The sequence below is a fragment of the Camelus bactrianus genome, chromosome 9 (genome assembly GCF_048773025.1).
Source record: "Camelus bactrianus isolate YW-2024 breed Bactrian camel chromosome 9, ASM4877302v1, whole genome shotgun sequence".
NCBI classification, from domain to species: domain Eukaryota; kingdom Metazoa; phylum Chordata; class Mammalia; order Artiodactyla; family Camelidae; genus Camelus; species Camelus bactrianus.
In genome coordinates this window covers 54,969,749-54,986,662 of record NC_133547.1, presented here as the reverse complement: position 1 = coordinate 54,986,662, position 16,914 = coordinate 54,969,749, and the positions used below count along the sequence as shown (strand labels likewise).

General features: G+C 41.7%; 1 protein-coding gene across 13 annotated transcripts in view; it reads right to left on the bottom strand.

The window, feature by feature from the left end:
- Positions 1-16,914, bottom strand: part of LOC105079804 (uncharacterized) — a 429,087-nt gene that overhangs the window by 377,014 nt on the left and 35,159 nt on the right. For all 13 annotated transcript variants that reach the window (XR_012509222.1, XR_012509216.1, XR_012509217.1 and 10 more), the window contains one exon: positions 3,359-3,458. Coding sequence is in view for 9 of the 13 variants with exons in the window: in XM_074370397.1 (XP_074226498.1) it covers positions 3,359-3,458 (100 nt within the window). In the remaining 4 variants the exon portion in view is untranslated. The remainder of the gene's footprint in view (positions 1-3,358; positions 3,459-16,914) is intronic.

Here is a 16,914-nt window from a genome sequence, read left to right as displayed (position 1 = left end):
CTATACTTCATTAAAAAAATTTTTTTTAAAGACACAGTTCAGAATTCTGACCTTCAGAACCATAAGATTTGTTTTAAGCCACCAAGCATATTGTTACTGCAGCAATAGGGAAGCAGCCCCCCACAGCTCCTACATCTCAGGTCCTTCTAGACCCCCTTGTCTTGCATTTGCATAGCATTCTGTACTTCTCTTAACTGCACAGAGGTCTCTGGCAAACCCTTACATGGAATATTCTGTGTGGTGTCTGTTCTCCTGACCAGAGAGGGTGGCACTCCTCACATACCCTGTGTTGGCTGCCACTGAGTCCCCCACTTTCGTCCAGCACAGGACCTGATCCCAGAAGCAATCCACAGATGCAAAGAGAAGGATTCGCAGAGCATCGCTGCGGCAGAAGCGCCCTGCATCCATATATGGATGAAAAGCAATAGGCTATTTTCATAAAAGGGGGGCAACTGACCGGCAGCACACGTTGGCAAGGTGCAGAAGGACTGTCTCCCAGACTGTCTCACCACCTCTCCAAGTTGGCACAGGGGGAGATGCTGCTTGCAGTGGTGGTACAAGCTCTCCCGTGAGCTTCTGAGTGTGTATAGCAAGGAGCTGAGCGGTCAGGTGCCTCTGAAGGGCAGAGGATGCCTGGGGACCTGGCACTTTGGGTCCCTCTCTCTGCAAGGGAGTCCTCCACCAGACAGAAGTGAGCCTGGAGCAGGGTTTGGTTTCCACCTGCTCTGGAGCACAGAGGTGTGGGGAAGGGGCAGCGTCTCCTTGTGGGGAAAGAGGAGTCTTTCTGAGTACCTAACAGCGGGTACTCATATTTACTCCCAAGTGGTATAAGAGATGGAGAGGGTCAAGAGGCTTGCCACCTCATGAGATGAGCCATTCTAAAGTCACATGCATCTGGCTTCAAATTCTCGTGCTTTCATTTATAGGGAAGGAACCAGAGTCATGTCTCTAAATCTCTCATTTTCCTCATCTGCAAAAGGACTTGGTAATACCTCATCAGATTGTTTCCATGTTCTGAGGGTTAAACAAGAGCATATGAGATGCCCAGCACACGCCACACGCTCAGTAACGGCAGGGACGGTTGTCACTATTCTGATGGGAGGGAGAGATGGACAGTAATATTTATTGGCACTTTTATAAGCTGTGTGCTGTCTCGGGAGCCTTCACCATCACGATCTCATTGTAGCCACATGGAACCTGATGGGGTAAAGAGAATCATTCTCATCTTGCAGATGAGGATTCTGGCTCATGAAGGTGGTATGATTTGCCCAGAACCACACAGCGTGTAAGTGGCAGAATGTTCTAGAACCACAGTGGCCTGGCTGGAGGTGGGCTTGGCTGTTCTTTCACTGAGGGAAGAACAGTTCACAGCTCTGTAGGAACACTGCGGGAGAGAATCCTGACGTGAGCACATTTCTGGGAGAAGGAAATTGGCAAACCTTACTGTCAACCCTCGGAAGGTGATCAACAGCAGAAAAGTACTCTGAGAAAGCATTTAAAAAAAAGAAAAAACAACTTCTTTAAAAGAGAGCTGATTTCCCTAGACAAACAGCTAAATTCATGTAATTATCTATGCATACACCCCTGTCATCTTCTCTATTGGGAGACAGTACACTTTATTTTTTTAAGTAAAGAAAAAAAAAAGACAGAGATGCTGTTATTCATACATTAGCAAGCTGAAAAAAAATCTCTCCCCTTGCTTCTCTGTTGCAGTTACCAGCACAACGTGTTATGATGAATTTGGGGAGTAGGTCAACGAATGTACTTGTAAAAAACTAGTAACAGAAATGTTTGTTTCTCAGTGTTTGATAGTGGGAAAATATCATCAAATGCTTCCCAATTCTTGGGAGAAGGAAACTAAGGGTCTTTCTCTTGGTGGAAGTGAACTCTTGGCTCCAACCAAATGTGCCTGATAAGTAGGAACAGTAACTCATGGGGGCAGACGTGCCTGGACATCACTGTCCACTGCCCCGACACCACCTGGACCAGCTGCTCGTCCCAAGGCTTATCTAGCTTCCACATCCCTGAAGAGGGGAAGGTTAGACCTCACTGCTGTTTGCTAAGCCTCTCTTGGGGCTGTTGGGTGTGTGTGTGTGTGTGTGTGTGTGTGTGTGTGTGTTTGGAACCAGGGGTCTGCTGGCCAGGTAGCAGGGTCTTAGGTTTCAGGTAACCATGTCTGTCCATTGCAGACTAGGCTGAGAACACATCCATTCATGTGTCCTGAACTCTGTTCCCTCTCAACACCCCTTCTCGAGCCCCAGCATGGTCAACCCCTCTCTTCCAAACTCACAGAAGCCCTCAGACATCCTTTCAGCTGTCTTTGCAGTTGTACTAAAACAGCCATGTGTACCTTCTGAAAAACTGACCCATTGGGATACTCAGTCTTGGACTCCTCAGGGAAGCCAGTGGGATTCAGAGTGGCTGGTCAGTTCTGTGGTCCCCTACCTTCCTCCTTTGCCCGGCCTGTCCCACAGGCACACTGAGCCCAGAAGACACAGTGAGCCTGGTCCAAGCCTTCCCATCCATGGAGACCCACGGCACAGGGCCAGTCTCAGCTGGATCATGAGGCCAGTGAGAAAAAACTTGTATGAAGCAATCCTGGTGACCCAAGTGAATGACCAGAAACCAAAATCTACCATAGGAAGCAGTGAAGCAAAGGGTAAAACTAACTAAGTTACAAACCAATTGTCCAGTATAATCTCACTGTTATTGAAGCAATAAACTGTATATATGTTATATTCATGTATTTTGGAAAAACACCAGAAACAAATATATCAAAATACACCATTTTGAGCTTCCTCCCACTGTTAAGAAAACAGGTGATTTATTTACTTGTGTTCGTGGTGCAGACTTACTTTTTCCCCCAAATTTTCTACATGAAGCATATACTATTGTCATAACGAGGGGAAAAAAGCTACTATTTAAAAAAATTAAAAATGATCCACACAGGTTGGAATGGAACGATTAGTAGCAATGAACAAACTTTCCTGTGCCCAACAGATGGCTTCTCTGCAACCAAGAGAATGAAGCTTTAAGATGGGCATGTCTGCAAACATTTAGTCACGAGGCTATCGTGTTTAAAGACGTGGATGTGAGTGACTGCCTTTGTACAGAGCAGACTAATTAGAGGCAACTTCCTCTTATCCCTGATCTGGTTCCCCAGCCTTCTTGACCATCCCCAGCCTCACCTGGAGGTTCAGGGACCAGTAAGCTACACACCAAGGTCGGTGGCAGAGAAATGAGATGGGTCTGACGTCAGACCAAGCTCAGGGCTACGCTGCAGAAAAGGCAAACGAGGCTGCAATCCCAGCTCTGCAACCCCCAGCCTGCAACCTCGGGACAAGTTCTGTGTTCTCACCTGGCCTCGTGTTCCTCATCTGGAGAGGGCTTCTCTGTTTTGTCTCCAAGCAACCATTGTTGAAATTCCACAGAACATTGACTTCCCTCCAGAACAAAAGCTGGGAAAAAAAAAAAATGACCACAGTGAATCAGAAAAACAAACCAACCATCTGAGCTTGGTTAACATGGAGTGGAAATAAAGCTTGTTCACCTCTCCTTTGGCTTAAAATAAAAGAAAACCAGAACACCTGACCCGCACACACACCTCAGATACAACTGCACAATAAGTGCACAAGGGCTTCAATGTTTCAAAGTAAAGCCAGAATGCCAGAATCTTCCAAGACTCTGCTGTTCAATATGGTAGCTACTAGTCACACATGGCTATGGAAACATGGCTAGTCCAAACTCAGTTGTGCCGTAAGTGTAAAATCCACCCCAGTTGTCAAAGATTTGGCATGAAAAAAGGCGGAACGTATCTCGTCCATATTTTGTATTGATGATATGTCGACCTGCTAATATTGTGGATAGACTCAATTAAATAAAACAAATTATTGCAATTAATTTCACCTGTTACTTTTTGCTTTTCGTGCTCCTTAGTAGAAAATTTAAAAGCACTTACGTGGCTAGTGCTGTATTTCTATTGGACTGTGCTGATCGAGAGAAAAGATTTTCTTTCTAGGGATAAGCTCTCTCTGCATGCTCTTCCAGCCACCACGTGGCATGAGGAGAGAAGGGTGTGAGGTGCATCGTACATACGGAAGGTGTGAGGGAGGAAGGCACTGATTCCACCACCCTGGTCCTCCCTGGGTGATGGTGGCTGTGATCTGAGCTGCTTTTTCTTCTTCCCTCCTCTCTCCCCTCCTTCTTCCTCTTCCTTGCTCTTTCCTCTTTTTCCCTTTTTTTAATAAAATCACCTAGCCACTGGCCTGCCGTGGCTAAGCTCTAAAAGCAGTGAGGTGCCAGTGAGATAATTAGCTGCTGTTATACTTCACCCATCATTAGCAACTGATTTACTGGGAAAGCTCTACTCCAGGTAAAATCATTACCTGCCAGTGTGATGCGACTTGCAGAGACAGGTTTTGCCTGCCCAGAATACTTCCAACGTTCTTTAAGTAACGGCACTCGGATTTTTCTTTGCAAAACTGATCAATGCCTTTGGATGTGTCAATCACGGTGCCCTGCACTCCTCCCCTCTCTGCTGGACAGTCAGGACAATTCGACTCCCTTTCCTGGAACTTGAATCTCAAGAGAAATGACTCACAGCGGGAAAGACAGTGGATGTAAACCATGTGTTTATATTCTCATTCGTCTCCAAAGGAGAATGACCGAGTGCTCCCACTACAGGATTCTTACAGCTGCCAAGGTACTGTGCCTGACTGATTTTCAATTCCCCTTTCAATATGATGAGCTACCCAGTAGTCTTGAAATGACTTCCTTTCGCATGTAAGCTACGGGGAGTCATTTTCCAATCTGTGCAGACACAGCCCTCCGTGATACTATTCTGATTCTGCAGAACAGTGAAACGTTATAAAAAAAAAAGTACTTAAGGATCTTTATCACTGGCTGCAAATATGAGCATCCACAGGAACAGGACAGAACAAAGACTTAAAATGACTGAAATCCTGCCATTGACTTTGTCTTTGTAAAAAGCTACAACTGACCTGGTTCCAAGTTACCTCCATCCGTCAGGGAGCTGAATCTCACCAGGGCTTTGTGGATCTGACCTTCACACCAGGCGGTGGAGCTCTGGGCAAAAGGAGTTAGGAGGTATCAAATGGCCAGAGTTTCCCTAACCTTTCACTTTTTAAACACGACTACAGTGAGTTCTCACTCAACCTGTCCCTTATGAGATCCAGTTTTGATGTTGTGCCTGAAGCTACGTATCTTTGAATTATCTTCAAAGTACTTCCTAAATTTTATCCTCGACACACCTAGAGCTGATCATGCTAAGTGAAGTCAGTCAGACAGAGAAAGACAAATATCACATGATACCACTTATCTGTGGAATCTAAAAAAAAAAAGAGACAAATGAACTTGTTTACAAAACAGAAACAGACTACAGACATAGAAAACAAACTTATGGGGGTTTGGGGGGTATAGCTCAGTGGCATGCTCAAGGTCCTGGGTTCAATCCCCCAGTGCCTCCGTTAAGGGAGGGGAAATAAATAAATAACTAAAAATTTAAAATAAATAAATAAAAACAAAAGCATTTTTTTAAAAAAAGAAAACAAACTTATGGTTACCAAAGGGGAAAGGGAAGTAGGGATAAATTGGGAATTTGAGATTAACAAATACACACTACTATACATAAAGTAGATAAATGACAAGGACCTACTGTATAGAATAGGGAACTATATTTAATAGCTTGTAATAACCTATAATGATTCTTTTCTGAAAAAAATGTATAATATACATACATAAAACTAAATCACTTTGCTATACGCCTGAATCTAACACAGCCTTGTAAGTTAACTATATTTCAGTAAAAATTGAAAAAAAAAAACAAACTTAACTCTGCTTCCCACCTAGCAGACTGAAGCTGTCTGATTTTAGAAATCCATTGCCTTCTATTTGCACAGACTATGGAGTCTTCTTATATTCTCCCAGGTCCTGATGCTTGCTTGAAGTTTCTCGATCCAGGGACACTGTCCCCCTGGGGCATTAGCTGACTTGTTGGCTGTCCTCCCTTACAGGTAAGATCTGAATGTACTTTGCCTGTAGGTTTCTCCCTGAGGTCAGATGAAGTTGAAGGAACCTTCCCGACTCTACAGATGATCACCCTCCCCCAAAGCTGCAACGCCAAGTTTCTAAATGTCTCATGTCTAGATCCTATCCTTCTAAATAAGTATTTCAGCAACTGCATAAGTTTATTCTCTGACTCTCCATCCTGGATAAACCACTTCTCAAACCAGCGGTACTCACTCGTGACTTTCAACTAAACACCTAAAATAATTTAAAATACAAGATAAGGTGAGACAATTAATTACTAAAAAACATCACGGAGGGGTTTATCCTATTATAATATAGTATCGTTGCCTAATAAAGTCATGGGGGAGGAGTGGGGCTATCAGCTCCAAGGCTGGGTGTTCCTGGTTTTCCGGTTCCACTTGCCATTTCAGCATCTCTTTCTGAGGTTAGTTTGTGTTATTGCACATGAGACTGTCCCACAGAGAAGGCACTCACTCCCCACCAAGTCTACTCTCAGTTCTAAGGGAAGCATCTTTTCTACAATTCTTGATTACAGAGGGGAGGAGGTACCAGAATTCACTTTCTTCTCACAACTTTCACATGGTCCTCTCCATCCTTAAACTAGCATCATTCTACCATCGACTTCTTGTCTTGAGTCTCGGATGTTTACAGACAGAGAGAGAGAGGAAGGGGGGAGAGAGAAGGGGAGAGAGGGAGAGACTGAAAAAAAAAAAAACAGATTTCATAGAAAAGTTTGTGTATCATCTTGGAGGGGAACAGGAGAAGGCCAAAGACATAAACGATTGAATCAAAGAGCAGGATAAGTGATCTTCATCAGGGATATTCTCTCTGCTTCTGAACCTTTTATTTTTTAAATCTTTTTGAACAATAAGGAAATATTTCCTGAAATAACAAAATAAATATTATCCTCTGCCCTATGGCACCCTTCCATATTTATTCCAATTCTATGAATTGTATAAAATTGAAAATTAAAGCTGTTCCCAAAGGAAGCGCTGATCACCACTCTGAAACATCAAGTGCAGAACATCTATGGTCCTGCAGCTAGATGTGCCATTTAAAATCATTTGGCAAGAATTTCCAAAAGCCCAGTGAATCCTGCCCCAAACATACCTCAGTCTAACTGGAAAATAAACACTTGCCTGGTTGTGGAAAAGGAGCAACAAGGAAATCCTATGGTTGCATGGAAGGCAAACTGAGATTATCTTACACTGGACGCCAGCAGGGGGTAGCATACGTTATGAAAAGTTTCTCAGCCAAATAACCCCTACCCTTTGCACGGCATGGATAGTAAATGAAGAGGGCTCTCTCGAGCCAATCCTGGCCAGCTTTGTGACCTTAGGGAAGAGGTTTCACTTCTCCATCAATCAGTTTCATCAACTATTAAAAAATGGGCCTAATTATATTTGCCTCCCAGGAGCGTGGTGAGCATTGCACAAGGTCATGTGTATCAATGAGCTCACTTCGTCCCTGGCATATAGATAGGTGCTTAATGAACAGGAGGTGTTTTGTTTTTTTTTTCCTCTTAATTTGAGACTATCTCACACTTCTGTTTGAAAAGAGTCCTGATTTTTAACTACAAATATCACTGCAGCCAACTTGTGGGCTGGGATGAGAGCACCAACAAGAACTCCAATCAGACTTCTCATCACATACTCATCAGCTTTGCACAGCCGGCAGCCAGTCAGATGTGGAATTTTAATTTTCCGAGACTCAGAAGAGGGGAGTTGTTTTTACTTCATGCGATTGTGTGAGCAGAAAATAAACATGGTAAAACACCTGGCCCTCTACACATGGACTCAGGGCACGTGGGTGTCTGGGTGTGTCCTGTTCAAGAGACTGTTGCCAGCCACTGAGTCATGAGGCGCTTCTCCTAAATCGTATTCTAGAATTGTTGCTGTTTTCTCTCTCATATTTTGATTACAGCCCACCTGGAACTGATTTCTGCTTATGGTATGAGACAGGGAATTTCTAACAACTATTATTGTAAGATGAAGCCCCAGAGGATACTCAAGACTAGCTCATTCTTCAGTAGACTCCTCTTGATCTGTTGGACCCACTCGTGACCTTGACCCTCCAAAATTACTGATGTTCCACTGCTCTCCATCTTCCTTCCTTCCTGCTGCCTCTGTTGATTCTCTTTCCTATTCTTCGAGCCAGTTCCCACTATGAGCAGACACATCCAGTTAGGGAAAGAGATTGCCCATTTGTCTTCTGGAAGCCTGCATCCTTCATAAAGGATGGTCTTGGAGAATCTTTAAAGGGCTGGAGTGTAGGTGGAATTCACAGTGGGAAGAGCCACATGCACCCCACCCCTCCTCCTAATCTTCTGTTTGTATAGGCTTGGCAGGGAAGGAGACATCTTGGAGACTTCTGTGAAAATCTGGCAACTAGACAATTTCCACCAATCAACCTCCCAACACATCAGGGTGGGCAGGCAGAGGAGAAAGGACAATACAAAGAGGAAACCGGGGTCCAAACTTAGATGGTGCCCACCTGACAACTTTCCCAAGCCTTTACCAGCTCAAGTACTTAAAGAAATGAGGAGTCCTGGTGCCCCCTGCAGTACAGAGTACCTGGTACCCAGGAAGGCATCAGTGATTCAGACTGCGACCTTCAAGGTGCACATCTTACAGGGGACTCTCCATCAGCCTCGAAAATAAAAAAAATAACATTCTCACAGCTGAACAGCTGGCGATAATGTTCATTAAAAACAACTAAAGCAGCCTGTGTGTTGTCAAAGAGCCACATGGCACCTGGAAAAATAGCATTCTTGTATTTTAGGGGGGAAAAAAAACAAAAGCTAAAAGGAAAAAGAAAAAGAAAAGGAACTCGTCTATCTCAAAAGACACAGATTTCCCAATTCTGAGCATGTGAATTACAGCCAACTTACAAAGTCCTTTGAAATTAACAGGTTATATTGGAAGAACTGACACAGTCTTATCTGAAAGTGAACAAGAACAGCCCCATTATGATGAAAAAGCAAAACAAAAAAAGTTCTAAAGCATGCTGAGGCCTGAGACAAAGAAAAATTAAGGTGTTTGCATAATAATGTCCCAGAATAAGCCCTTCATATATTTCTGTGACGAACTTGGATTAGAGACCAGCAAGTCAGATTTCCTTGCGTGGTAGAACACATAACATAGGGATTTTAGAGCTGTGGGTGGCTGGCATATTTACAAAGAGGCAGAAAAAGTTCAGGGCTAAGAAATAAGAATAATGAACATGTTACAGAGAGAAGTATAAGTAGGGGCTGGAGATGGACAGAGAAAGAGATGTCAGGATCTTTCTGATTTCAGAGTCCATCACTCCTGAAGTCCGGCTGCTCCATCCAATGTGCCGTGAGGTATCCTTAATTGATGTCATAGCCACCTTCCGAATGAGCTGCCTGGAGGTAGATTCTCTTACTTTCCACCCAGAATGCTAACAAGTACAGCAAGTGTGAGAAAATGGGTACATGAGTAGGGAGGCTGTTTTCTAGACAGAGGGCTGTGACACTATACAATACATCACTGACAAAACTCACTCTGCCCCAGGGGTGCTGACATCCTGCACTAGGTCTTTGCATATCAAGTTACACACCAGAGAAATACATCAAGCGGGATGTATTCTGCCTGCGGAGGACACAGAGGATGGACTACAGCTGGCATCTTGAAGCAGCTGGGATGTGTGACTTAACTATTCTATTGCACTAAAGACAGCCACGTAACCTGGAGCTGGTAAGACAGTCCTGCTTTAAAACATTCTGCTAATATCAGCCTCGACATTGCCACAATCCTCCCTTAAGAATTTGTGCTCATCCTTACTCAGGATAACCTAGCTAAAATTGTTTCCCAGATTCATTCTTTCCGGTGGTCCAGTGATGATCAGAAGATTTTAATACATGCATCACAGGGCCAAAGAGACAATCAATTTTTATCTGAATTTGTGAAGTGCTAACAATGCTAACATCAAGCACCATGTTGTGAATTTCATATAGTAGAAAAAATTTTTAAGTCACTTACATTTCTCTAACTATATGACCCTGAGCAAATTGCCTAAAGTCTCTGGGCTTCTGTGTACTTTTGGTTGAAACAGATTTAATATGCATTACTTCATATAATTATTGTGAATATTAAGTAAATTTACCAATATAAAGTGCTTAGTATAGTACTCGGCCCATGGAAAGTACTGAATAAACTGTTATCAGTATTACTAGAAGGACCTGGCTGCCTCCACTGACTTAATTTCAGAGACAGGTGAACTTTCCTTTGTGCAAAAATATTTCAGATGCCCCTCTGGCCATCAGAGATCCATCACTTTGGGTTGTCAAATAATCTCTACTCTAATGCAGAAAATTCTAGTAGGAAATATGAAGTACTACCTAATAGTCATTTAAATCTTTTATAAAATATTTGTTTTCAAAGTAGATTATTTCCCCTTAATATGTTTTAATGAAAAGAAGAATGAAATTAACCATCAGACTCTTGAGAGAGGTCCAGGTTTGCAGGGTTGGCAGGGGGTGAGCTGATATCACAATGCTGCCTAATTCTCTATACTCACCAGGAGTCACCTCAGAGAACACTCAGCTCCAAAATTTTAGAAAACAGATGCCACCTTATCAGGTCCATGGAGTCTTTCTGCCATCTTGTGGTCATTTTTTAGAACAACAGCCTTTATGTGCACATAGAAGGCATCCCACCATGGACAACGCATAAAAACTGCAGGGGTTAGTTTGACTATTTTAGGTGCTCATAGAAGTGGAATCATGATTTCACAGGTGCACATACATGTCCAAACACATCAAGTTTTATACATTAAATATGTGCAGGTTTTGCATGTCAATTTTACTTTAATGAAGCTTTTTAAAAAACAAAAAACCACCAAGTGACTTCCAGGCATCTTCCGCAGCTTACATTTTCTGGGGGCTGCCTCTGAGATCCCACATGAGGCAGGAAGAAAAACAAAGGCCTGGATCTGCAAGGAGGATCAAGCCCCAGACTGGCTATTCGAAGACTGATAGCTTAGCCACTGATTCTCTGCACGGCCTGTCTGTCACCTCTGTTTCTCCAAACCCATTTCTCATCTATCAGATGGGTCACCCTGGCTGGTCCCTCCTTGCTAGCTCTAATATTCTGTTGTTCTAATGTTCCTCAGATTGTAAATCTTTGTTAAAGAAGCATATCTATACCTCATTAATGAAACTAAATTGAGGAGCAATGATAACATTTAGACAATTAACTAATTTACTAATCCCGAGGACAACAGACTAAGGTGGGTGAGTACAATGTTTCCAACATGAGGACAACAGACTTAAGGTGGGTGAATACAATGTTTCCAACATCATCTTCCTCTTGGGGAAACTCTTCCTTCTTAACTGCCTGATAAAGACTATATGAAACACTGATTCATTTACTCTAAAATCTGTAAGTAAAATGCAAAGAGCAGTGAAAAAGTAGCTTGTTTCTAATACTTAGATATTCCTTGGTGAATGCCAGAAAGACTTTAGTACACAGTCATTTATTCATTGGTTGGATTTATTGAACCTTGAATTTTCCATTTGCCATGACACAGCACTGGTTTAATTCCTCCCCAAAAGGACTGCTATACTCTTTATATGTTATTATAGTCTTTAGTTCTGCCTGCTTGTAAAATCTCTCCTTTCCCTTCTTCTCTATTCTTTGCAATAATTAAGAAAGAGAAATCTGAAAACAGTTGACTACTTAAGATCTCATTGGCTTCTCATAGCTGTCATCATTCCATCCAAACATGTGTCAAGCCAGCAAAGCATTCCTGGATTGCGCCGCAGAAGAGACTTTTGTGTATTGCTTCCTCAGCATCTCCGCCTCCCACCAGCTGCATCACCCTGAATTCTCTTTGGAAAATTACCCCCTGCTATGGCTTGAATAGTCTTGACCTCACTTCCAAGACTAGAGTGAATGTGTATTGCCATAGACCACTCTAAATGACTCTTCTCCTGGCCACAGTGATTGGTTCAGGGTGAACACATGACCAACCTGAGTCAATGATCAATGAAATTTCTGCAAAGACTTCTGAAAAATAGGCTCTTTCCAATCCCTTCTGGACATGAGCAGGACATATACAGCCAAAGATGTTGCTGGAACCATCTTGGAACCAGAGGGGAGAGACTACTAGAAATTGGACTAAGCACCAAAGAAGAGCAAGAAATGAAGAAACTGAATCCTGCTCAGCTCATTGGAGCCCTGGATCAAGCCTCACCTGAAACTAGTATTTCCCTTTCTCTTCTATTAGCCAATAAAGCTCATTTATTACTTAAGGCAGTTTGAATTGGGTTTTCTGCCTTTTGAAATAATATTAATAGTCATAACTCACACAGGTCCCATGCAAACTTTGCATTAGTTCTCAGAGACTCCTTTCTTCTGGTCTCACCAGACCAAAGGGGAATATTCAGGAAGAAGGGACAGTGTGGGTGCAGGCCCAGCAGTGCTTGTCAGGTTCTGGGGTTGCCAAGTTGATCATTAATAATTGGACCTGAGCATGGGGAGAAGTCAGACGCCAGGGGGACCCCAACGGGATGGACCTGAGTCACATCTGGACTGTTACAGCCATTAACTAAGATGAGAAACAAGTTTGGGGGAAGGAGACCAAGTTCAGTTTAGAACAATTTTGAGTTTGAGAATGACCCTACCCAGCTGCACAAGCTGTTGACCTGTCTACCATCCCTGGGAAACTGGCAGGTCCTTCAAGGCATAGGCTGTGTGTTCATCTTCAGTTTAATCTGCAGAAGACCCCAAGGATGGTGTTCAACTAATGAAGAAACAAACAACCAAAAGTTACATGATCCAAAAATAATTAGAGAATAATTAAGTCCCGGTCTCTTCTGTGGGTCTGATGATTAACTTTGTGAAAAATTCTGAAAAGTTCTGATGCCTGCTGGTGGGAATGAGAGTCTGCCAGTGGGAGGTGGGAGCACTGAAGCTGTCCTGTGAAGATGCAGGTGGAGGAAGGGGAGTAGGGCGTTCTAGGCTGGGAGAGGGGCTTGGGGAAAGATGCTCCTGCATCCCTATCTGACTGGGGACTACCACCACAGTGTGCACATTGACATCACTTTTGCAGGTAAGTGGAGAGAGGGCCGGAGGGAAGCAACCAAATAAGGGATCCCATCTCACCTGACAACTGGGACCCATCACCATGATTAGAAAAGCGGAGGGCACCAGGAAGGGGCTGTGCTTGGAGAAATAGGTCACAGGAAATTAAGCAAACAAACAAAAAAGGTTCTTAACTGCAGCCTTCTACCTCCTTCCGCTGAGTCAGGAGACCATGTGGTGTGCCTCTATTGAATTCCAAGGAATAGGAAATGAGGCAGCTGGTGCTGATGTTTTTTCTGATTATAAACAAGATGGAGAGAAAGGAGGGGAGACGCAGAGCCGTTCTGGTAAACAAATCCAGAAGCTAATTACATTGTGTTGTTGCCTCTTTCCCTCCATAGGAATTTTCCAGAGGAAGAGTTACAGAGAAAATTGCTATTTAAAGAAAAGGAAGAGTCTAACTCCCATAATTGTTTCCAATTTAAGAAAAACATCTTCAAAAGGACAGTATCACTTCTAAGCTAGTTGTTCTGTATGCATTTTAGAAAGAAAATGTGGCACAACCTAAAGCAGCTTTCTGTCAGCTACGGGGGATTTGCATAAGAATGATCAAAGGGGCCCTTTTCCCTCTCTCTGAGATCTATAAACTCTTATCAGTCTCCTCTTAAAAGGCTCTCTGGGTGCAGGCAGTCACTCTTCTATCATAACTGTTTACACTTACAGGCAATATAACTCTCATGGCTGGTTTTATGAATTTCTTAGCTGTGTGCAAGGAAGTGCTTTGAAACATTAGAAAATCCATTCAAATCTTATATAACTGGCAGCAGGTGACTGATTTTGTGCTGCTTCTTGTTTTCTAATTCTGTGAAGAGTGATGATGCCAACTGGCTTTATGACTTCCACAGGGAGAGGGGTCTGGGATGGAGGGACATGTGAAGACAGGCACTCACCCACCATCACTATGCAATTTACACCTGCGGCATTTTTGGTGACCAGGTTAGATTATCCCAGAAGAATAATGAGATGATTGTGGCCTTTTATTCTGGAAATTTGCTCATGTTTTTGCATGAGTAGAAGTGGTGTGGAACAGCGAATGAGGCATGGAATTGGGTGCCATGAAATCTGAGATGCAAATTCTAGTTTGGCTTAAATAAATAATTTAACCTCTTATAAAGCTTCTGTTAACCTTGTCCATAAAATACGATAGTTACATCCATTCCAAAAAAGTACTGATTCAATGAGATGATATACACCAAATATCTCCTACACAGATACACAGTACCAGCTCAATAAACTGGTTCAGTGGTGGTGGCAGTGGCGGTGGCGGTGGTGGTGGCGGTGGTGGTAAGAGGTGCTGCTAGTAGTGGTACTATTTTTGAGCTTTAAATATTCATCTGATAGAGGAGAACATTTAAGTAGGACAGTCCATCTCAAGTTATTCATGGTGATTGCAAAGGATTACAGTAGGATCAATTAATATCGTAAATAAGTAATATGAAATTGACATTTTTCATTGTAGGAAATGATTATTTTATTAAAACTAATATATGCTCATTTTCAAATATTTAAATGCTGCAACTACAAAGTGGGGAATAAAAGACCCTTATTGTTTTATACCTTCCTGCTCTGATATATAGTGATTATCCTTTCAAATTTATTTTTATGTACATATAAAAATAGTGCCAGAATGAAATAATGGACTTGTCACTCAACAGTAAGACTGGATCTGGATGCAAGGGTGGACATTTTAACTCTAGAGTCTTGTCTTTGGGATGAAGCCCATTGGGAACTTAAGATTTTTGATCCAGTTTGTAAGCCAGTAGCAAACTAGGCTTTTGGATTACTTTAACAGACTGGGAGTGAGTTGTCTATTACCAACTAAGATTCTAAAAACATCAATATTTCCTGTTGGACTACTTCCTAGGAAAGTAATGACTTTTATTGAAGGATAATTTCAAAAAGCTAAAAACATGACTCATATAAACATCCAATAAGGACATGTCAATGATATAATTCAATATATATTTAATAAATTAAGGAATCAGTTGAATGGTACACTTGGTTCAAAGGAGAATTCAAGGAATAGAAATTTAAATAGTCATTCAATGGAATGCTGAAATGAATTTATTAATAGATACAAAACCAGTTAATGCTCCTCAGGGCCAAAAACTGAAATCTTTGGAGTTTAGATTTCTGATCAGACAGAAATCTAAAACTTAACATATAAAATCACAGTATCAATGCTCCATCAAATAATAAGGAATAAAGGTAAACACAGACGCATTCTCTTAGATAATTAAATAATCCTTGGATGATCCCTTTCAGTGATGACCTAGTATGACTTTGAAAGGACATATCATCTTTTGCTTTATTTCAAAGTTTTGGATGTTAATCATTCTTAATACTTATTTAAGCTTGTTCTTGTTTGTTATGGTCGTGTGTCCCTAATATCTTTTGACTCACAAAACCTTTTCACCCATGTCTTTGATTTCCTTTACATATCACATATATAATATAAAATATATATATAAAACTTTAATATATAAAATTATAATTAAAAAAATCTTAAATTTCTTTCACTTGCTCTTTTTATCCTATAGACACATGAAATGGCAACAGTGAGACTGGTTCCTTGTCATCAACCAGGTCAATTCTATTTCCCATTCTAGAGCCAATTCCATCAAAACAGAGTGATTAACTATTAAAGAATTCTGTTCTATTACTACTTTTTCTAAATTTCTATTACGTATTTCTCTAAATTTCAAGCCTAGAATAAGTTTTTTTCATGCTGTATCCCACCCCCAAGACGACATAAGGTGTCCCTTATGTGTCCTAATGCACTTGTCACACTATTGTGATACATTTCCACCACCAACACATTTTCCTATTAACTTGGAATCCTTAACTGTCTTTGTCCCCTGTTTCCTCAGGGCCTGGCTTATATTAGACACTCAGTAAATAATATTTGAATCAAGGAACAATGTTTGGACACTATTCTTACGGTCAATGGAGCAAATGTAAAAATTAAAATTAAGAATTAATTCAAAAACCTCCTTCCTCATCTTTCCCTCATAGTTTTGTTAGTCATTCTACCAAACTTTCTTTGTCCCTCAACTTAAACATCGTAAAACTCTCCATCTTGTAATCTATTAACCAGCACTTTTGCCTTTACTCAGATTATTTACTCTTCTTTAGGGGACAGAGCAAAATGGTCACTTTCTGAGTTTCCAAACTCAAAGTTGAGCTTAGTTTTTCAAAGCCAGCTTTACTGAATGTAAAACAGAGACTTAATTTTACTTTCTATTCAAAAGCCATAAAAGGGATTTTTTTCCCCTTTAGAGTGAAAACCATTTAGCATGCCACTCTAATTTTTTAGAAAAGAACTGAATCAAAAAGAGTTTCTTATCATAAAGCAATTTAAAGGTGAAACTAAGACTAACTCCTGATGCCCAAACTAGTGGATGAAACATGAGATGCTACAGTGACAAGTGGGTCTGTGTTGCCCAGCCAGTGTGTCCCTGTCTAGCCCTGTCCACCTTTGCTCCGAGATACATGGTAGATGATGGAGCAGATGCACAGAAGGACAGACGATGGTTAGATAATACTTGCTGTGCCTATGAGTTGATCAAGGACCAAGGATCATTAGGTGAGTCAGGAATAATATTTAAACCACTGGTCAATCTCCTATCCCTGTAATGAGAGCTGAAAGATACTAGAGGGCTGAAATAGCAAAGGCAGCTTAACCTTATTATTGTCATTGTTGGCGGGCAACACAGTGAATATTCACTGCAAAACTATTAATGATTCTGCGCTCTCCTCT